The sequence below is a fragment of the Juglans microcarpa x Juglans regia genome, chromosome 7S (assembly GCF_004785595.1).
Source record: "Juglans microcarpa x Juglans regia isolate MS1-56 chromosome 7S, Jm3101_v1.0, whole genome shotgun sequence".
Lineage (NCBI taxonomy): Eukaryota > Viridiplantae > Streptophyta > Magnoliopsida > Fagales > Juglandaceae > Juglans > Juglans microcarpa x Juglans regia.
This window is the reverse complement of record NC_054607.1, coordinates 3732051-3755408: the sequence shown is the minus strand read 5'-3', so window position 1 is coordinate 3755408 and position 23358 is coordinate 3732051. Positions and strand designations below refer to the sequence as shown.

Below are 23358 nucleotides of genomic sequence, written 5' to 3'. Positions count from 1 at the left end.
CATATATTACCATCTCTAATTATGTTTGAGTTATTTGTGGCAAAATGTATACGTAGCATTCTACAAAACAAAACATGGTGGCCAATACTCTTGGAAGGTTGGGGAATGGAACCAGATTGGGCTCGTCTAAACAAGACTAAGGTTTGATGTGCCACGACTGCAAATGAGTTGCAAGCTCTGTTCCTTCAAATTTAAAATAATATATGGTGACTTTTTTCTCTGATTAGTGCTTTTGACCTATGACTACCTTTTTTGTTATTTCTAAAGTCAAAAAAAAAAATGTTAAAGAAACAAATTATTGGACCGTTAAATTTGGGTATTGAAAATATATCAGATATTTTCAGAATATCTCACTACTATTTATTATTTTATTATTATTATTTATTTACTTTTTATTATTATTTAATATTTTATCATTAGTTTTTTATTACTATTCACAAAATACATTAGAATAACAATTAATATTAGGCCCAAATATGCATTTAGCTGGACCAATAATTTAAGTGTCATTTCACATTTATTTCACATGCAGTTTTCAAAACCAAGTTACTTCTTTTAAAACCAGGGTCCAAACATGCCCAATTTAGTCAATAAAACATGTCCTAATTCCCCTTTATGGATCAAATGAAACATCTGTTTTCATTTCTTTAATTTCTGTCTTACTTCACCTGCTTGCAATTAGATCATAAAAGTGCAATCTTCAATCTCATATTAACCTTCCCATTTCTACTCCAAAGTTGCTCTAATTGTCTTGATGACATTAAAAAAAAAAAAACAATTCTTTCACCCTATCCATTTGTACAAAACTTGTCCAGAAAAACTAAAGAAGTAATCACAAAAGGGCAGAAAGTTACACCCACATATATTTAATCCCATCATCAGGATGCCTCGAATATTGCACAAAAATTTTATTAGGCCCAGTTTGATTTGGCTTGATTTTAATTCATATTATCAAATTATTATAATTTTTTTAAATTTTTATACAAAATATAATAAATAATTCAATTTTTTCAAATCATAAAATAATATTAATATTAAAAATAATATTCTAATAATATTTTATTTAACTTTCATCTCAACTCAATATCCAAACATATCCAGCCTTGTTTATTTTCATAATTTATTTTAATTCATCTCATCTAATTATTACAATTTTTTTAAATTTTCACACAAAATAAAACAAACAATTTAATTTTTTCAAATCTTAAAATAAAAATAATATTAAAAAAATAAATTATAATACTATTTTATTCAATATTTAACTTTAATTTTAATTCATCTGCAAAAAGAAACAAGCTCACTCATCGATCGATCGATAATTCTAATATATATCTTGCCTCGTTGCCAAGGGGTCCACCACAGGGATAAGATCAAGACTCGTTTGTGGACATATCCGATATGTCCGATATGTTCCTCCGACATATCGGACATGTCGGATGCAGCCTCATCCAGGGGTCGATGCAGCTCAGATGGAATAGATGCTCACAATCAGGTAACAGCCGGAGCATGTCCTTTTCTTTGTACTCCACTAAGCAGATGGCGCAGGAAGAATCTGCAGAGGCACCCTTCTGGGTTGTTTCAGAGTAGAGGAGCTTTGGGTAGCTGCCGACAGTGAATTCATGGAGACCTGGTCCGATGTTTATGGGATCGGCCTGATCATGGTCTGCGGCGGAAGCACTGCTCCGGTGAGGTGGCGGCGGGTTGTCGGGGAGTTTCAAGCGCGTGCAAGCAAAAGTGATGAGCAGGATGAGAAGAAACACTCCAACAAAGAAGATGATTCCATAGGTAAACCCACTCATGATACCATCGCCGGCATCAGTACCATATTGCACGGTGCTGCTGACCTTGATCATAGTCTTCCTCGAATAAAGAATGAGAGGCGAGCCGGTCGCCGGTGAGAATATTATTAATTGTGGGGAAGAGGGTCAAGGGAAGCTTGTTTTTTTATACATGGTTTAGTGTGTGTTTGTTCTCAGCATCGCCATGTATGTACATCTCCAAATTAGAATTTGTCACTTAAAAGACGGTTGGGATGTTGAGGTTAGTTTTTGTTATGAGTTGAGTAGCGAATTGAGTTTTGTAGAATCTATTTAAGATGAGTTTAGATGTATTTATGAAAAGTTAAAAAAAAGTTATAAATTCTGTATAGAAAGAGGTATTAAGTTAAAAAAAATTGTAAATCTTATATATAAAGATATTTTGAATTGAGATAAATTTAATGATGTAAAAATTGAATATTTAAATGTTAATTAAACTCATTTAAAATTAGAGTTATCAGTCTAAGTTTAAAAAGAAACCAACAAATCAGGTCAACCGTATATTTCAGGATCTCTCTATCAGACACTAACAATTTTTAGTATATTTTTCTGTTCACTGATTGATTTAAAATTTTTCCAGTTAGCCTTTATGGTGCAGCATTATGACTTGCGTTCTAAGGAATTAAAGCTGTCATTTCAAGCATCCTTCATGAAAATAAACAATTTTGATTTTAATTTAAGGAAGGAAGAAAGAGGGAGTAATTCAAAGAAAAAATTTTAGAAACTCACAAGATTTTTGGGAAAAAAAATTGGAGAAATACTAGAAGAAAAAAAGTTAAATCCTGAAAAGATTATCAATTATAATTCTTATAATCGGAAAAGAATTTAAGTCACACGAGAGTAATGTATACAGGGTATTGGTTTGTCGATGATATTCTTGATCAGCTGTATATAATATGTCCACATTTTTGCGTCTGAATGTTAAATTAAATTGAGTTGAGTTAAGATAATAAAATACTATTAGAATATTATTTTTTAATATTATTATTATTATGATATTTGAAAAATTTGAATTGTTTATTATATTTTGTATTAAAAAAATTATAATGATAAATTGAGATGAATTTATCATCCAAACATACTATCACTTTATTTTTATCTAAGCATCCACTTGATTCAACATGATCGCTTGATAGCTCATAGCCTTTAAGTTTTTATTTTGAAAAATGATATTTATAGTTTTAAGGTACGTAAATCATATACATTCTTTTTAAAAAATAATTAAACTTAGAATTTATATAAAAATTAATTATTTTTTTAAAACGATAAAGTCTACTTCTTTTTCAAAAGAGATATAAAGTACTCATGTGCAGGACTTGTACATAACTTTATAACTGTATTTAATATTATTTTTTATATTTTATTTTTAGGCAATTCATCAAAGAAAGAAATTGCATGTCCAATTGTCATGAAAGGAATCATGACATGACTAGTAATGAAGGTACTTGATCAACAAAGTAGAGAAGTAGTCTCCAAGTGCATGTGGAAAGTACTGTCGCAAGAATCATGGGCATCATTGTTTATTGACTTGGGAAGAACTACTGCATGATACTGTCTGAAATGGTCACAAAGTTTATCAAAAGAAAATGATCTACATATAATATTTTATACAATATAGTACAATAATATATTAAATAAAAGATATTTTTATAAAAAATATTATAAAAATAACATAATTTTATAAAAATATCTTCTGTTTATAATATTATTGTAAATTATATTATATAATTTGTTATGTATATATCATTACCAATATCAAATTAAGAAAATTCCTTTTACTGAATGAGACTACTGAGTTAACGACATTCACAGACTGCCTAAAGATCGTATGCACTCACGTCAATGTCACTTCCTCCGTCCATCGTGTGGTAAAGGCCGTAAAGCCATCTTTTAAGGCCCAATCGAGAATTGAAATTATTTATTTTAATTTTAAATTAAATCTAACATGTAAATACATAACTATTAAATTAATTAAATTATTAAATTTTTTTAACTCAAAATATTTTTACACATAAAACTCATAATTTTTTTCAATTCAACATATTTTTACACACGAGACCTGTAATTTTTTTTAACTTTTTATAAATATATGTAAATTCATTTTAACATCTAAATCCATTCAAACTTATTTTAAGTGGGTTCTATAAAATTTACTCCACAATCTTAACTCACTATTATTAATAAAAAATTCAACTCAATTCAACATCTAAACGAGATCTTAAGCACATCTTCAACCAAGAGATTAACTTGAACCAGAATTAAGTGAATAAGAGAATTTTACACCCTCCAATATAATTTTGACACAAATATTGTAAGAGAAGAATAATAAAACCATATATAGGCAAGCAAATCCTACCTTTTCTTTCTCCTCTCTCTCTCTCTCTCTCTCTCCTTCCCCCGTTGTGCTCTCTCTCTCTCCTCCTGATCTCTTCTCTCTCTAATTTTTCTTGTGCCGAGCTTATTTTTGGCATATGCACCCAAAGTTTTGTGCTTTTCTTTATGGATTTGCAAATGTTTATGGACAGGCAACAAACACAAAAAAGATTGAAGCACCAACAAACACCTAAACCCATAGTCACGAAACCATCTTCTTCTTCTTCCTCGAATAAGCTATATATATAAAGCTTTCTTGTTTGATAGAGAAAGAAACCCTGAGACTAGATAAATCGATCAGCAGAGGAGAGAGAAAAAATGAAGATGAAGGTATTGTGATGGCTAATCCTACTTTCATACACCCTGTGTCACCATGAGGTTGCCGATAAGATCTTCCCAGGTCATGTAGGTAAATCCCTCTTCTAAATGCCCATTTAATCTTGTATTTTAACAATTAAATTTCATATATGTTTACCCGATGCTATTATGACTTTAACTTGTGCTTGCGAATTCTTAGTTTTTTTTTTTTTTTCTCTTCTTGCTGGGAGTAGAACACAGCAGTGCAAGCTCGGAGCTCCTAGCGAACAATGGAAGAGTAAGGAGAAAGAGATAGCACTACCAAGGAGAGAGAGAGAGAAGGATTTACTTGCATGTTGTGAGGTTTTATTATATATTTTTCTCTTAGAATGCTTATGTGTCAAACTTCTATTGGAGGGTGTAAAAGCTCCTAATTCTACCGTCAGGCCCCTATCATCTTCCCTTCAACCAAATCCTTCTTGCTTGAGGATAACTTGGTTTCAAAAAGGAAACCAAAGTACAACTTCTATTGGAGGGTGTAAAAGCTCCTAATTCTACCGTCAGGCCCCTATCATCTTCCCTTCAACCAAATCCTTCTTGCTTGAGGATAACTTGGTTTCAAAAAGGAAACCAAAGTACTTTGGTTTCCTTCGAGTACGACTCGATTATTCTTAGGAAAATGATATTTTAATTTAGGAATATCACCGACAAAATTTATCAGAGTTTTTTATTTATTGGTTAAGGAAGTATTTTTTAATGAGTTTATAATTTTTTTAAAATATATTTAAGAGATTTAAGAAAATATTTGAAAAAAAAAAAATTGCACTTCAGTAGGAACTTTCAGTGGCTTTCCTCGGTAGGTGTAGTAGTGTCCTTATTCTGCATACGATGGTTCTTTCCTTTAGCTAGCTAGGGTTCTTCTAAACCTTAAATTAAAATCTCTTACAAATATCAAGTATGTCAATAAAATCGAAAATATGTTTTGCACATCAACTTTTAAGTAGAAAAACTCATAGTGCAGAGATGAGAATCGCAAATCAATAAGGTTATTGAAATTGCTGATCCCTTGAGGAGATCCAGTCATCATCCAATCCCCAGCCAACAATGTGATGAGAATTGAAATGGTTGTTTTTTTATTTGCTGTGTGGCCTGTAGCTAGGGTGTTTTCTGTTATATATATATATATATATATATATATATATATAATATATATATGTGTGTGTAATTTAATTTACTTAGTAAATTCTCTTGTCATTTTATAATTTATCAGATCATACCAAGCTAGCTAGTGGCCATGCAGAGAGTATTTAATTCCTGGATTGGAGAGACTAGTTAGTCACCCTCACTAGCGTGGATGATAAGAAATCTAAAACCCTTTTCAAAATATTTTTTTTTTAAGAAAAATCTAATTGTAAGCGATTCTGCGCACTAATACGCACATTCATTTAATATGATTAGTTAGAAAGTAGATTTTATTAAAAAAAAGTACTAATTTGAATTTAGAATATGAAGACAACAATATTAATATGTAAATTGGTACGCAAACTTGTTTATACATAACAAAATTTTTTTTTTTTTAATTCTTTTTTTAAAAATAATTCTTTTAGGTTAGTGGCTGTGTATATAGTCAAACGAGCTTCCAAGTTGCAACGTTTTGTATATAAATAATATTTCATTATTATCTTTAATTAATCCTAGCTGCAGTACTAGAAAATTGCCGGATACATTCCGCCTTCTGATCCATTGTTTATGCAAACGCTGCATGCCAAACGGTGGATCGAAGCACGCATTTAAGAGCTACAAAGTAATCAAAGAATAAAAATTTTACATTCAGTCATTTTCACGTACTCTTTTACGTATTCCATTATGTGATTGATTGCATATTAAAAGTCTTAAGAAAGAATGCATATATATATATATATATATATATATATATATATATATCTTATACTATAAAAGTCTCTATTGGCAGATGAACAAGAATAACCAGTAGTTTTGTTTGAGACTTTTTGTTCTGCTTATGCTTCATTGTGACTCAGGGTAATTACATTTGTGCCCCTGACTGCTATGTTCTTGGTCTCTATAGTGTCATGTCGTCCTGCCTGACTGAGTAAGTTTTCCTTTTTCGTCCCTCTGGTTGGCCGAGTGTATTGATTTGCATGTTTACATTTTTGCCCCTATTCGACTGAGTGTAGTGATTTGAGTTTTTGTCTCTGTCCGAGTATCTGTTCAGTTCACTCTTTCTCGTTCCTTTATTCGATCATTTGAGGACCGAATCGGCTTCTCGTCCATTGGCTTCTGCACATTCGGTTCATCTACAGTGCGATGCATGGTGTGATGTATTGTCAGGGTGAGGAGATGTTTTGACTGGTTGATGGGAGCATTGGAGGCCTAAGTTCTCGGTTCTTAGTCTTGGCTATCCATCCGAGGGATTTTGGAGGTGAGATATCGAAGAGGAGCTTCCAATCATAGTCATGTATCTCGGTTTCTCTTCTTCGTTCTTGTGTCGGTGTTGTGTGGGTATAGTTTTTGTTGATTCTATTTATTTTCACTCTATGGGTTTTATGAACCCTGTTGTAAATTATTGTGATGTAATTAGGAAAGGGAACGGAAATGTAATGATGGATGTTGTAATGGAAATCGTAGATGGCTATGAGGTGTTTGAGAAAATGATAAAGAGAGTCTCAAATTCTATTGATAAAAAGAAATGTTTCGAGGAATTCCCAACCTCCTTACATACTTCAAAAACCTTGTCAATTTCCAGATTCCTTCTACTTTCCCTTTCTGCTCTTCCATATACACCCCCCCCCCCCCCCCCCCCCCCCCCCCCCCCCCCCCCGCAGTTCGTACAACATAACCCATAATAGAAATAAGGACTGTGATAAAATGACTGGAAAACTAACAATAACTAAATGACAGACAAAGGTCCCAAAAATGAACAGCTTAAAAACGCATAGCTTAACTAAAGACCCCAAAACGCTATGTATATTTTCTATATTTATATACTCCTAAATCTTTAATAACCATACTTAAACTCCAAATTTATTTCATGTAAGAACATTTACCATATCTCCACCACATCGCAACATTGTGTTAAGAAAAATAATAGATCACATAACTAGACGCAAAGGTGGATCAACTCGAGAAGTAATGTTACAAAAGATTCAATGTTCTCTCGATAAATGCCGTGAATGAAGACACCACATGACCTCTACATGCATAACTTCCAAAACTTTGTAAACACCATCTCAATGACCAAGAAAACAATTCCATGATATTTTGTTGTTTAAGGAAGAAATTGTAATTTGAATTCCTAACAAACATGCTTTATTTCTCAAAATTACTTAAACGAATTGTTTAGACTTATTAGTGTTTGGCTTAATAGTTTATAACTGGAGTGAGATTATTATCCTTCTTTAGCCTATCATTACATTTTTTTTTTTCGTTATAAAGAGCATATTTATATTTTACAACAACTTATTTTTAATTCAACGGGGTAAACATGTCTCGCACGTTGCCCCACTATTAGTATATATATGTGTATATTAATATTACAATATATATATATATATATATATATATATGCCAAAAACCGTTGAGGGACCAATGGACCACACCATGAATGCATGCATGCCATCTTGACTATATATATAGGCCGCAATATATATTAATTAAAGTCGTATTTAATTCCATATTATATGCTTGGAAGACAAGAATCGCCTTAATTTTTAGCCATTTAAAAACAATATCACAAGCATTAATACCATATACTCATCATGAAAGCTAGCTAGCATATAACTTTACTTATACTCATGTGATGACCTATGTTTACCAAAAATCATTCTCCATATATTATAAAAAAAAAATTTTATTTGTTACTAATTATTTTTTTTAAAATAAGTATTTTTGTCACAAATATTTTGTTATAAAAGCTGTTTTTTCTGTAGTGGGCCTGCAAAAGGGCTGTGGCGGAACTAGAAATTCTACGTTGGGGGGCCATATTGATCTATGAAATGACGATGATGCTTGTATACATGCCTATGTGTATGTGTATGTAGATATCAAAGTACTTTGTTGTTTATAATTATAAGAAAATACATTCTTTTTGGATTGTATATTTTCTAACTCATATTTTCAAGTTTTTAAATTTTCGGTGGTGTATTTTTGGTATTTTTTTATGTATATATACTCATTTTTTATATTTTGGATGCAAAAATTATTCTTTTGATCAATAAAATCTTGTTTACTCATAAAAAATTATGAACTTGAAGAAAATATATAAACTATTTTTTTCATACTTTTAAGAAGAGTACTGAAGAAATTTAGATGGGATTAGAAGAAAATTGTCATATTTTTAAAAGATTTTAAGAAATTTTTAAATCTTTTAAATCAAAACTTTATTTGAATTTAAATAATAATGATGAATTTTTTTTTTTTGGAAGCCTCAACGTGGTTCCACAGCTGCAAGAGGGGGACAGAAATCATATCTAGGAGTAGGCGCTGTCATTTGGCATAATCCATATTCTCAAATCTTTCTAGATAGTTTCAAATGGTTAGTATGTAAAAAATAATTTTATAAATTCATATAATTTAATGTAGTTTATCAAATTATAAAATTATTTTTATTATGAAATAGATGTGACGGATCACATGAAATTATGTTAATTTATAAAATTACTTTTGTATAATCCAATTATGGCGGTAACACTACTCACTATAAAAATTAAAAAACATCATGCCAAAATTAGGGTAAGAATTAATTAATTCGAAGAGAAAAAAGAGAAAAATATATATGACCTCTAGCTTCAAACCTTATAACTTATAATTTGAGCCTCCATCTGATCATGAAATATCTCGTCCCACGGCCAAGCTGGAAGCTACCTGATCATTAGAGAGAGGAGTCTTAGCCGGAGGAGTTGGGGCTGGCGAGCTCCGGCAGACGGGACAAGTAGGATGCAGCCGTAACCAAGGATCCACACACTTCCCATGGAAAAGATGGCCACAATCCGGCAACAGCCTAAGCATATCGGCATCCCCATAATCCGCCAAGCATATGTAGCAGCAGGAAGCAGTTGAGTGATGATCATCACCTTTGTGGAGCTTGGCTTTGCAGTAAAGGAACATCGGGTTGCTCCGGAGAGCGGGTTCGTCGATGCCGACCTCAATATCAACGGCGGAATCTTCTTCTTCGGTGCTTGTAATGGAGTTGCCGTTGGTAGAAGCTTCAGGTTCATGGCCTGAATGCCTACGGGTGCAGTAGTAAGATGCCGCGGTCATCGTTATGATAAGCCCAACCATGACAAGGGAGAGTCCCAAGCTATAAGCAAAGCCATCCATGGAGTTCATCATGATCCTGATCTTAATTTTTGGTGGTTGAAATAATGATCAGATCAGAGACCCAAAAAACTTTGATTTTCTTTGTTGTAGGAATATTAGATCAGAGAAATAGAAAGAGGAATAGGATCATGAGCTACACCGAATTAAGCTATATTTCAAGAGCTTGACAAATTAAGAATATAAAGATCAAAACAAGAACAAGACATATATATCTAATTGCAAGCTTGGGGAGTTGCCGTCGGGTGACTGTCTGCTCCCTTAATCTCATATACTTGTGTTATATATATATATATATATATATATATATATATATATATATATATAAGGATTGTCAACGGTTTATATATATCACGTTGCTCTCAACATAAATCCCTCAGGAAAATATAATTAAAACAATTAATTAAAAAAATACCCTCCAATTAATCGTTCATGATCAGTACGAAGAGACGTTGTTTACTTGTCAACATTTTGCTTAAGAAAAACTCGCCCGGATTCTAAAATAATTATTCTAATCTATTTGATCCCCGCGAGGATATATTCATGGATAGAGTGCATATTGGACTTTGTTTTTAACAACATATTAGAAAAAAAATAATTTTACTCGAACGCATTCATGCTGTACCACATGATCAATATGACATAATTTGATTTGAAAGATAAATACATATTATTCACATGATATAATTTAATTTGTAAGATTTAAATTTTAAAATTTATCTTTCAAATCAAATTATATTATGTGAATGGTGTGTAGTCCGGTGTAAAAGTCTTCAAATAGCACTACTCGACTAAAATAATCTCTATTAATAATAGTAGGGCGTGACAATTATATGGTGGATCACTTTTGAATTTCTTTTTTTGTAAGCCATTTTTTAATCTATTAGTATTATATTAACAGACATTCTTACGTACATTCTTCCATGCAATTGGCCAACACCTCCGATGAATTTCTCTAGAATTAATTGTACAAAAACATGCATGCATGTGTAATAGCTAGCTAGCTAGCGTCATAGCATATGAAATAATGATTGAGTGGGTGCTCATCAATCATCCTAGTTCTTGATATTTTGACCTAAATATAGTTTGGTTTATAGATCATATCTATGGTATAAACTTTTTATAAATAATTAATATTTTGATATGTTCTAATTTGATGCTCATGTTGATACAAGTGGCATTAATTCATGTCCTATTTTTTTATCACAAGTTGCAATGCTAAATTAATCATGTTCTATTTTCGATTCCAAGTTGCAATATTTTAGTCATGATCTCTTTCCTTTTTTTTTCTTTCTTTTTACAAAAGAAATATATATAGTTGCTTCCAGTGCAGCAACAGCAGTACTACTGACCATCATTTTTTTTTTTATCTTTTCGTCCAAATGATCTCATGACTTCTTTTTTTCTTGCTAAGAATATATTTAATTTTACTAAAATTGAATATATATATATATATATAGATAAATATTTTAGTCATAAAGAGATTATAGAAAAGTAAACCCATAAATTAATGTGACTTGATGCACATCAGATTGTAAAGTTACTTTTATTATAAAATAGATCTAACGAATTATATGAAGCCACATTAATTTGTGGGTTTATTTTTATGTATTTCTATTATGTATGTAACATTTCTCATATATATATAAATATTAATGCACTGTTCGAAAGAAACAGATAATATTAAGTAATGTTAAGTATAAATTTTAAATAAATAAATTTCATACAAGTCTTTTATAAAAAAAAAATGAGTATTACTAAATAATTTTTTATACTTTTTAAAAATAAGATTCATATTTTTACACAAAATTATTAAAGACTAATGTATTTAAAACTTTTACAAATCATTTTGATTTAGTATAGAGCTAGCTCTTTATGTTGAATAAATAATGATACACACACAATATATTTTATAATACATATTATAAAATAAAAATATTTTGATAAAATAAGGTTATTTTTATAAGTTAGTTTACAAAAATAACCTTCTTTTAAAATGTTGTTAAGTAAAATATTATGAAAATTTACGTGTGTTTATATTTTTTTTTATGTTTAATCAGGTACTGTTAATTCTTCTGCGCCGGCCAACACGTACAGAACCATTGCAGATGTTGGAACGAACGAGCAGTCCTATGCAGCCTAGCTATCGGGTGGCTAAATGGGTGGCAAACCATGAACTCATAAAATAAAGTCATAAAATAATTACACGTTTCTAAAATATTTTATTAAATAAGTGAAATGATAGAAATATTTCATATTTTTTATTAATAAAATAAACAAGAGTTATGATCTTATAATAAGTAAGGAAATTTATCAAGAGGTTCAAGCTTGATAATAAAATTAGGATAAGTGAAAGCTTCGAAATGGTTTTGAAATTTACAGTAAGGATAGATACGTAATTATTTTATATAGAGAAGTTGTATTTTGTAAAATAATAATATTCTTGCAACTCTATTTTATAAAAATACCATTTATTTAAAATGAGATTGCAAAAAAAAAAAAAAAAAAAAACAATTAGATCAAATTTGGGGATAGATGTTGTTTTAACCAACGAAAGCTAAGGTATTTTTATTTTTTATATTGTTAATGGGTAATAATACCCTTATACCTCTTTTATTATTGTTTTATTACTTAGTTATTTGTTTTCTTTTTTCTATTTGAATCTAGATTAAAAATTTTAGAATTTTCTTGTATAATCTAGAAAAAAGCTAGAAAAAACAAATTCAATTAACCAATGTAATCCTGTAATTTAATTAAAAATTGATATTTTTTTGCTTTTTGAGTCAATTTTTATAAAATTATATTTATTTTTAATTAAATTATATGATTAAGTTAGTTGATTGAATTTATTTTCTTTTGGATTTTAATTCATATTTAAATAAAAAAAGAAAAAAAATAACTGAATAATAAAATAATAATAAAATATGTATAAGTGTATCGTTATCCTTTATTAATAGAAATAATTGGGATTACATAAATACTTTTTTCTATTAAGAACATGTGTTGACATTTATTTTTTCTTCCTTTAATATTTGTGAAAGTGACTGGCCTTTTGAACATGGTTACTGGTTAGAGGAAGTGAACATTTTCTAGAAAAGGCTTTTTTTTTTTTTTTTTTTTTTTTTTTTTTTGTTTTTTGGATGATAGGAAAAGTGATCGGGCGTGTTGAAAAATATATTTATATAGAATTTATTTTTTTTTTGGTGTTTTTCTTATTCAGTTTCTATGCATATGGTATTATTAATTTATGGTTTTTGATAAATACTAAAATAGATTTTATTGATTTCCTTTTGGGGCAGGTTTTATCCTCAACTTTCAGGTGGTATGTAGTTTTTATTGTTTGAGAAACGCTTTAATTATAAAAAGATTACATAAAAATAAATTTATAATCTAATATAATTTGATGTTATACATTAGATTGTAAGTATCGCATGAAATCGTGTCAGTTAATGAGTTTATTTTTATGTGATCTCTTTGTGATTATTTTTAATGAATTACTAACTATTTTTTATTTATATAATGACTAAAATGATTGAAGATAAAAATTAAAAATTATAATATAAAGATCAATCTATTTAAAAGATAAGCCATAAAAATCATATTAATATAATTGATTCTCAAGGAAACTGATGCCAATGAAGAGACAAATAAGTTTTTAGAATATGAAAAATCCTTTTCGTGGTTAAAATATGTCAGAAAATGATACAAATGGGAGTAAATTTCTAGAAAAACATTGTTTAAAGCATCATTTTTTTTTTCTTTTTTGATATCTTGAAAAGCATACTTAGAATTTTGTTTTTGGCAGTAAATAACAATTGGTATTATCAAAATGTGTTCAATTTTTACAATTTTGTTTTTCCATTTTGGCAGTAAATAACAGTAAATGCACATTTAATTTGGATTGAAAAATACTTTTAACTCATCTCATTATTATAATTTTTATAAAATCTCATATAAATATAATAAAAAAATTTAACTTTTTTAAATTTTAAAATAATAATAATATTAAAAAATAATTTTTTAATAATATTTTACTCAATTTTTATCTTTAATCCCATCTCAACTCACTATTCAAACTTAACCTGAAAGTTTACGTCGTTCTAAAATGAGAGATACATAAAATAAATCTAGTAACAGTTGATGAGTAAATTTTTCAGATTCAATTTATAATATTTGTTTATTATAAACATCTATAAAAGAAGTCATTGAATTAAATTTGGCAAGAAATCTGAAGTAATGTTAAATGTGGAGTGCTATGAATAGAATTTATTATTAAAAAGTTATTTTTTCTTTATATAAATTTTATATTTTCTATTTTTTTAAATAATTATAAAATATTTACGCACGAAATATCAGTTGTCTTCTGTTCTATTCCATTCCACTTACCCAAAAGCAAAGAAAACTTGAAAAGGATAACACAGTGTATCCCAATCTGCAACTCCATCTTTATCCCTTTCACTTCTCTTTTATTTATTTATTTGTTCTCTCCACTTTGTCTTCCTCCTCATATCAGTAGATTCAGTAACAGTCCAGTGTTCACTTAAACCCTTGATTTTATCCCCGTTTCCTGCTCTAAAATCCAACCCCAGAAGATTCCGGGAAATCCCAAGAAATCCCAAAAGCTATCAAAACAAGGAAAAAAAGCATTTTGTTGTCCCTTCCATTCCATTCCTCCAAGTTTTGATCTTTTTTACACAGACCCAGCATGTTGTCTTCCACCCCTTTTGTCCTCTGCTTTGCCATCTTCCTCTCTGTGCCTCTCCTCTTTCTTTTCGCCCCTCAAATCCTCCCTCCCAAAGACGTTCCTTTCTTACTTCCGTACGAGCTCGATGACCTCGCCCTCTTCCGCAAGGCCAACGCCCTCGCTTCCTCGTCCTCTTCGCGGACACGCTCCTCCACGCACTCCCGCTTAGGTACTGCCACAAACCCAAGCCCAAGATCGCTTTCCTTTTCCTCACAAACTCTGATCTCTATTTCGCCCCCTTGTGGGAGAAGTTCTTCCATGGCTACCGTCATCTGTACAATATCTACATCCACGCTGATCCCTCAGTCAAAATCACCCCTCCCGGTGGCGTATTCGAAGGCCGGTTCATCAAGGAAGCAAGGAAGACCGAGCGGGCATCGCCGTCCCTCATCTCCGCCGCGCGTAGACTGCTCGCCGTGGCCATCCTCGACGATCCTTTGAATTTTTACTTTGCCCTCGTTTCCCCCCAATGCATACCGCTCCACTCCTTCCTCTTCGTCCACAACTTCCTCTTCAGAAACCCTGTAACCTCCTGGAAAGATGCGTTCATGTCGCCTTTCCCGAAGTACCGTAGCTTCATCGAAATAATCTCCGACGATCTCAACTTGCCCGGTCGCTACATCGCTCGTGGCGAAAACGTCATGCTCCCGGAAGTGGCGTTCGAGCAATTCAGAGTCGGATCTCAGTTTTTCATACTGAACCGTAAGCACGCGTTGCTGGTTCTAAGAGACATCAAGTTGTGGCGGAAGTTCAAGCTGCCATGCTTGAACATAGACGCCTGTTACCCCGAGGAGCACTACTTTCCAACTCTTTTGTCCATGGAGGACCCAAAAGGGTGTAGTCACTACACGCTTACGCGGGTGAACTGGACGCACAGTTTTGACGGACACCCCCACTTGTACAAGCCGGAAGAAGTGTCGACGGAGCTTCTACACAAGTTGAGGGCATCAAATTCGAGCTATTCATACTTATTCGCCCGGAAGTTCTCGGCGGATTGCCTGAAGCCGTTGATGGAGATCTCCGATGACATTTTCCAGGACTAAACTGAACTCGGGTTTGCTTCTTCCACTTTATCACTTTGCTTTTCTTTTTCCCTTTTAACACAAACGAATTAGCCTGAGTTGACCCGGTTCGAGTCTGAATGAAGCGTCCGAGTCTCATAAAAATTTCAGCATATTTTATCAAGTAAAATGCTTTAAATCTCAAACGTAATTTTTGGCCACATCTGCGTCAATGATAAATGTATGTGTAGGAAAATATCAATTTAAAAAAAAAAAAAAATTGTAACTTTGGATTGATAAAAGTATTTAATTTAATATGTAGCAATTTTTTGCAGGTAATTTAATTTGTAGCATTAAGTTAATCGAATATAATAGTGTGAAGAGTATAATAAATATTAATAATTAAATTTGTGATATTGGGTTGATAGATCAGAGAATTAATATATGTTCAACCTTTGCTACGTACAATTATTTTTGAGTACTCGTTCACTCCATTGATGTGATTGGCTGTGTCAATTTTTTTTTAATATGCAGTCAATCACATCAGTGCACAAAGATTATATAAAAATGACTGTATATAAAATTTATGTATATGTTAATATCGAAAACTTTAATACATAAAAATAACAAGGGGTTCTTAATTCTTATCCCCATCAAAATGTAGTGGTTGGTGGAGGCTTTTGATTTGGCAAATTTTGGGCTACAGAATATTACACAGACAGATTTTGCTCAATTCTCTGTTCATCCAAACCATGAGAGAAAGACAGCTTTACAGCATTTAATGCTTGTGTGAGGCCAAGAGAATATGGATTTTAAATGAACATTCTGCTGCTTTTGGAGGTTAAACTGAGTTGAATTGAGTTGAGATGATAAAATATTGTTAGAATATTATTTTTTAATATTATTGTTATTTAGGAATTTGTAAAAGTTAAATTGTTTATTATATTTTGTGTTGGAATTTGAAAAAGTTATAATGATGAGTTGAAATAAGTTGAGATGGGTTTGGGATCCAAACGTTTAATACTGTCTTTCTGGTACCATCTAATTTAGACAAAGAATTAGAAAGGATTTTAATGCCATGGTGCCTGGTGGTAGGCAATTACTCTTTGTAGCCAGGGGCAGTTCATTCCAAACAAATTCATTGCCTTTTGCAGAGTTAAAAGTGCTACCACAATGTGAGTGGTCAGCCATCATCAATATATGGTGGTTGATGGGTTAACTTTTAGGTTGTGACTTTGAAAGACTTGGGCTACCAAGTTTGTACGTATTTCTCAATAGCATTTAAGTTTTGCACGCATGAAATTCCTGGCCCTAGTGGACAAATTCAGCATATAGTCCTCTTAACACTATAACCTAAGAAAACTCAAAAAATTGAACCCCTTTCTGGTTTTTTTAGATGTGTTTGGAGAAGAATGGCATCGTATTAGGGTCCTTCCCCTAACTGGTAATGAGGGATTCTGTCTTGTTGCCGACAGCGGTTTTCCATGAATTCAAGAGAAGCCGGGACATGTCTGCTAGGTGCTAACCTTGTATAGATATTATGTTTACAGGGACATGTACTTGGAAATTTCTTTTAAGGTTGTTAGCAATAAACAAGTAGGCATGCTGTCAAAAGTATATGGAAAATGAACTGGTCCCCATAATTGACAATGAAGTTTACAGCAATCTAAGGATGATGATCGAGCCTTAACATGAAGTATGGAGGGGTCTAGTATAGTTTTTACAAGATTATGATAATTCATATATGACTAAGAATGGATTAATCTTAAGGGCTCGTTTGTTTTCAGAGATGAGATGAGATGAGATGAGTTGAGATTAAAGTTAAAAAGTTGAATAAAATATTATTAGAATATATTTTTTAATATTATTTTTGTTTTGGGATTTGAAAAAATTGAATTGTTTATTTTATTTTGTGTGAGGATTTAGGAAAGTTATAATGATGAGGTGAGATGAGATGAGATGAGATGTTTCCTGAAAACAAACGAGGCCCAAGTCATATTGAGAATGAAACATAACATATGAATATCCAAATATAAAACTGTCCTTCTGTTAGGTTGTTGAAGATGCTCTCACCATATCAGATCTGACTCTCAAGTGCAGCACTCGCTTGATACTCTCTGTATTTTATTTCTCAGGACACTGGAATGGAATCTTTTGGGTAAAATCTAGGGAGTGGAAAAGAATTGCGTTTGGAGTGTGGAAAAAGACCCCAAAACCCAATACAAGTTGGGGGGGAAGCTTCAATGGTGTTGCTGTTTCTCTGTATAGAAGGTGGTGTGTGGACTTTGGATCGCGCTAAGTGCGATTCTTTGTACCTTTTTTTTTTTTTTTTTTTGGCCTTTTTCTTTGTTTTTGGCTGTCCTTTTCTTTTTGTATTTTTAAACTTGGTGCTTATGTAAAGTGCACAGTGGCTTCGGCTCAGCGAGGAGTAGGAAAAAGCAGTACACCAAGCCACATTGCTTTTTTCTATATTATTTTGAAAGCAAAATCTCCCCTTTGCTCCTTCCACCAAACTTCTCTCCTTTTGTGCATGTATGAATTATGCAAAGAAGTATGAAGAAGAAGCTGTTGTATGAATCATGCAAGCTTTATTTCGTAAATAACACATGCAGCATTGCTTCCTCTCTAGCTCCATATCCATGTTTAGAATTCACACATCTTAATCGTTCCTTTCGTATGCATTGCGCTACACCAAGTTTCTAATTGCCCCCCATCTTTTTTTTTTCTTTTTTTTTTTTGGGGGGGGAGATATATACAAGTAGCAGCGTTCACGATGAAAATCCAATCCAAACGAAACAGCCAACCATAAAAGATACATTTATATATATATATATATATATATATATATAGGTAATAGCCAACCACAAAAGATAAACCACTAGATCAATCAAAGTTCCAGTTCTGCACAATGTTTACAAGAGGTTGCTGCTCCACACAAATTATGAATCGATGCACAAGAGTCTCTCGGACAGATCAATAATTTCTAACCCCGAATAGTTGTCTGCGGGACAGCTGGGAAACCCAGTTCATCCTCAGCCTGCCAGAACAAAAATTTTCAGGAAAAGATAAACAAGGTGTTACTTACAAGAGATGTGTGCGTTTAACATGAAACAAAAGAAGGTAAATTACGCCAGTTTTAGATGCAATGTACAGCCTTAAAAATTCGATGTGAAGGAAAGATATCCACAAATTTTTCTCATGAGAATTTCAATTAGCAGCTTTCTGACGAGATCCAAGATTTGCTTTCCAAAAGAAAGAAGGATTTTACCTGGGCATGGGATCTGCCAGCTGGAATGGCTTGCCCCGAGGGTGCTGAAGGCAAGTTAAGCTCTGAATCCAAATCGGGTTCTTTATCAGGTTGGAGATAAGAGGGCACCCCATCAGATTCAGTTTCCATTCCCATGTCCGCTTCCAAAGCATCAAGCTCTGCACCCAAAAAGATTAGTTAGAAAAGATAGATGAAGAACATGCAAGTACTATGCCCGCCCCCTCCTTTTCTCTTGGAATGAAGGGACTTTCCCACCGAAAAGATAGTGAGGAATAGCTATTGAAGTAGTTATGACTTTCTTTGCAATATTTGGTCATACGAGTTTACTTAAGAATAAGTAGATTAGATTAGTGAGGGCATTTCATCCAACTAATGAATGACCATAATGCCTACAATCCTGTCCTGTGGACACATTAATAAGAACGCTTTCAACAGTACCTCCAGGATTTAGTAGTTCTGACATCAGATAGTCAATGGGAAAATTCATATCAGGAACATCCTGTGCAATGTTTTAAAACAATCCTAAAGAATATTTCCCTCAAACTTTAATCTACACATAAATAAAAACTTACCACCCATGAGTTCTTCCTCATCAATGTCGTCTGGCACACTATAACTTCTACCCAGGGTCTCTTGAATTTCATTACTGACATCCATTAGGTCCATCATCTCGTCTTGCATGTTCTACAGAGAAAAAATATCCGTTCAGAACCAGAAAATTCCGAAGGCACTCAATAGAAACGAAGGAAAAATAGAGATCAAAAGATTACATACATCAATATCTTGGATCTTCACAGATTTCATCATTCCTTTCAACTCCTGGTTTGCAGATTTCAAAGCTGACATCTGGAGAGAAGAAAAAAAATAAATTGCGGCATAATACAGAATTGGCTTTACTATCTGGTTCCCTAAACATGGCCCATTGACCCAAAGCATTTGTCTTACAACCTAAATGACTAGTAATGAGTGTTCAGGCCTAGAGCCTAGATTAATAACGTTTTCTTTTTATATATAAGTAGAGCCTAGATTAATAACATAATTACAAAGAATCCCTCACTAGTGATAAATGGTTCCTCCCCTACCTCTTATGAGGGAGGCAGCCGGTTCTATTCAGGTTACAGATTAATTTCCACCTGACCTGCCTTGAACCATGCTGCTTAGGGCACCACCAAGAAAAACGAATGTTTGGAGGTGAATATAACACAACCCAGCACAATGGAACTTAATGCAGCATATAGCGAACTCCCATTTGTCCCCCAAGAAAGTTAATGTAATAGTCCCTCAAGCCCCACATATTAAAAGAAAAGGAAAAACCATAATTTCTCCAAAAAAAATAGCTGAAAACAATTATATATAGATTGTAGCTAATACTCAAAAGCCTAGTACAAGTCCCAAATATATAAAAAGGATACTTTAAACTAAAAATCTGGTTCAAAGCTTTCTAAAAGTCAAAACGAATATTTTTCTGGAACCCCATAACTTATCCCTTTCCTAATCAATTCATCCTCCTTGTGAGTCTCTTTAACCCTTTCCTTGCTATCCTGTTTTCTTCTTTTCCCCTTTGAAGAGAAGCATGGAGCTTTCGGTATCATCTTTCATTTCTATAGATGTGCATCATGTAATCTTTTTGGTCAATGCACATTTACATAATATGTTTTGCATCCTGAATTACGTTAGATGTATTTCTTATTACTATAGATAACAGGTATACATGATGTAAACATGAAAAAAAGATTAAAAGAGCTTGTTAAGGTCAATTTTTTATAATAAACAGTATAAAGAAATGAATGAAAACCCGTTAGGACATACAGTTTGTTGAGCATCTTTAATACCCTCAGAAGCAAAGGCAACTTGATCAAGATTGAACGTCTGATTGTACAGCATGTCCCGTTGTCCTTCATACCTGTCCAGAAGATTAATGGATTGGATAAATTCAAACGCTATATACACCATACAGACCAATAATACCATATATCATCCTCATATTTATCCATTCTCAACAAACTAAATTAACTTAAAAATCAAAAGGATCTGTCTTCACTCTGATCATATCCTTAGCAATTTGACTATTCATAAATCAATCAAGAACCTTAGGAATAATTTTTTTGCAATAATTTCTTTAACCTATCTCTAGGGAACCATGGTAGTCTAATGCAAGTCCTGCAAGAAGTAGGAAGTTTTAAAATTGAAGTGGGTACCAAATACTGGCATTAATACTAGTACAACTGGTGAGCCAATATATGATTTCCATATCCCAGAGTTAGTTATAAGCCAATGTCAATTGTATCGCCAAACTCAATGTGTCCTGATACCCTGAGCCAAAGGGACGCCATATGTATACCAAATTGTATCCCTTAAAAAGACATAAAAAAATAAACATGTTGTTTTCCAGTAAGAAGATTAAAAAACTTCCTTGTCAGGTTTTTTGCCCACTCAATGCAAATTTCTTTCAAGAGGAACAATTTCATATAAACTACCAGCGGTTACAGAATCATATACACCAATAAAATTGCAAAAAAGAGGAAAACGACACGAGTAAAGAGACCTACATTCGCTTTTGCTTAAGAACCCTCATGGCTCGAGCTTTAACAGCTTCTTGAGCAGGACCAGGTCTTGTTCTTTTTATCTGTTCTTTATATCTATTAAGTTCAGCATCGAGCTTTTTGATCTTTTCATCAACAGTATCCCCTCTTTTATTGATCTGGGAAGAAAATATTCAGGCATCAGTCCGAGCAAACTTCCCATAGGGAAACAATGGAAAGATTGAATATCTGAGCATGCAATAAAAAGGCAGGAAATTTCCAGAAAACCTCATCCAAAGCAATAAAGTTAAGCCTATAAATACTCCCACCATAAATGAAACATGAATATCGTACAGAATATCTAGAGCATGAACTAATTTGTTTTCTCGAAGTGCCTGCCACCAACTGGTCATACTGTAAACTGACTTCATCGTTCTCCCCCATTTCTTGTCTGTTGTCCCCGCACCGCCGGGTAAAAGAAACCAACTTGACAAAGCGTGATAGAAACTATTACAAACCCATAACCCTTGCCCTAATTTCTGACCATTTATCCGTAAGCAAAACGCGAGTACAAACAATAATTAAACAAATAAAAGAAAACATCAGGTCGAATTAACCATTAATTAAAAAAAACAATAACAAAATATTTTTTTGATAGGTACGAACCCTGTCGGAGGCATCATTAATGGAAGGAGGGGGCTCTTTTTCTTTCTTGACGCCGAAGATCTTCTTCATCTTCTTCCTCGGAAAAACCAAACAGTCGGTGGATTTTTATTCAGCCGACGCCAAACCGAAACGGAGACTTCTCTCACAAACGCTGAAGAGAAATTCGGAAAATTTCTTCTTGTTTTGATCCACCGATTGCGAGAAGCTTCCTCTGTTTTTACCCGCCCACTGTCCGTCTCTTTCTATTATCTTACGGGGAAAAGCAGTTTCCTTTCCTACAAAGAAAAGGACTTTGATCTTCTTTCGTCGGCGTTCATTTTGTTAGAAAACGGTAGGATCGCGTACACTCGGGTTGATTCAAACTTGATGTAGTCTTGGATTTGATTGGTTGGGGCTTACTGCGAGCGGTGACAGGAAAGCGTTGACTTTCTTAAGTTTTGTTCGCGAGTTGTTATTGGACCGTCATCGTTCGTTTAATGTATGCCCCGTGTACGAAATTCTTGGCAAGTCAACGCTACATTCCTCTTCATCTCAACCCGTTTATTTGGAAATTTCCATCTCAAGTTCTCAACGTATAATAAAATAACTAATTCTACTCATTATTTCAATTTTCGTAAACGTCTCACCATTTCATAATGTGATATTAAATAATTAAAAATTATTTATTATATTTTATTTATAAACTTATAATTTAATAGCACATCATAAAATAATAAATAATTTTTTTCATAAAATAAATAAGGAAATGATTCGTACAAGTCTCGTACAAACGTTTTATAAAAAAATGAGTTTCACTATTAAAGAATAATTTTTTTACACTTTTTTAATCAACTTTTTTACAAAAATTTATATAAAATTTGTCTATTGCTTATACAAATTATTTCTCAAAAAATAAATATATGAGAAATAATATATCCAATTTTAAGTTATTTAAATTTTGCACTCTTTAAAAAAATAAAAAAAAATCTAATATTTATATGGAAAATTATTTTTTTAATGGACTTAACTTTTTTTAAAATAATGCGGAAAACTTGCTTCACTCTAAAATTATATCTAGCATTATGAATGTATTGTATTAAATTGAAAAAAAAAAACAGCTATTTAAAATATTCTTTTCATTTTTGGAAGATGATTTATTTCATATCTAAATAATAAAGAATCTTTTTTTATTGAACACGTATATGCTTGTTCCGTGGTTCTTGTAGGTACCATGCATAACCTTTTACAATAGGTTACGCAACAAATGCATTTATTATAAGAGAATGATGCTGTCTCCGAAAAAAAAAAATTTACAAAACCAAACTTACAAACTGATGTAACGATATGAGACTTTAGA

General features: G+C 32.2%; 3 protein-coding genes and 1 pseudogene across 3 annotated transcripts; 1 reads left to right on the top strand and 3 right to left on the bottom strand.

Annotated features, from left to right (window-relative positions):
- Positions 1–1370: 1370 nt before the first annotated feature.
- LOC121241474 (RING-H2 finger protein ATL70-like) lies at positions 1371–1853 on the bottom strand. Its single transcript, XM_041139254.1, has one exon. The coding sequence runs from the start codon at positions 1851–1853 to the stop codon at positions 1371–1373; it is 483 nt and encodes a 160-aa protein (XP_040995188.1).
- A 7476-nt stretch (positions 1854–9329) lies between these two features.
- On the bottom strand, positions 9330–9836 carry LOC121241473 (RING-H2 finger protein ATL70-like). Its single transcript, XM_041139253.1, has one exon. The coding sequence runs from the start codon at positions 9834–9836 to the stop codon at positions 9330–9332; it is 507 nt and encodes a 168-aa protein (XP_040995187.1).
- A 4367-nt stretch (positions 9837–14203) lies between these two features.
- On the top strand, positions 14204–17807 carry LOC121240981 (annotated as a pseudogene).
- Positions 17808–18134: 327 nt separating this feature from the next.
- LOC121240982 (vacuolar protein sorting-associated protein 60.2-like) lies at positions 18135–22315 on the bottom strand. The gene is made up of 7 exons (XM_041138500.1): positions 22023–22315; positions 21384–21535; positions 20644–20737; positions 19609–19680; positions 19407–19518; positions 18835–18992; positions 18135–18603 (listed from the first exon to the last, which is right to left on the bottom strand). The coding sequence occupies exons 1-7, from the start codon at positions 22089–22091 to the stop codon at positions 18550–18552; spliced, it is 711 nt and encodes a 236-aa protein (XP_040994434.1). The 5' UTR covers positions 22092–22315; the 3' UTR covers positions 18135–18549.
- Between the last annotated feature and the right edge of the window lie 1043 nt (positions 22316–23358).

Bases quoted from the DNA above. Each gene is read 5' to 3' on its own strand.
- LOC121241474 (XM_041139254.1), bottom strand. From the start codon at position 1,853: ATGATCAAGGTCAGCAGCACCGTGCAATATGGTACTGATGCCGGCGAT.
- LOC121241473 (XM_041139253.1), bottom strand. From the start codon at position 9,836: ATGATGAACTCCATGGATGGCTTTGCTTATAGCTTGGGACTCTCCCTT.
- LOC121240982 (XM_041138500.1), bottom strand. From the start codon at position 22,091: ATGAAGAAGATCTTCGGCGTCAAGAAAGAAAAAGAGCCCCCTCCTTCC. The intron at 21,536-22,022 runs GTTCGTACCTAT...TTTTCTTCCCAG, and splicing joins TTAATGATGCCTCCGACAGG to ATCAATAAAAGAGGGGATAC. The intron at 19,519-19,608 runs GTATGTAATCTT...TTTTCTCTGTAG, and splicing joins TGAAGATCCAAGATATTGAT to AACATGCAAGACGAGATGAT.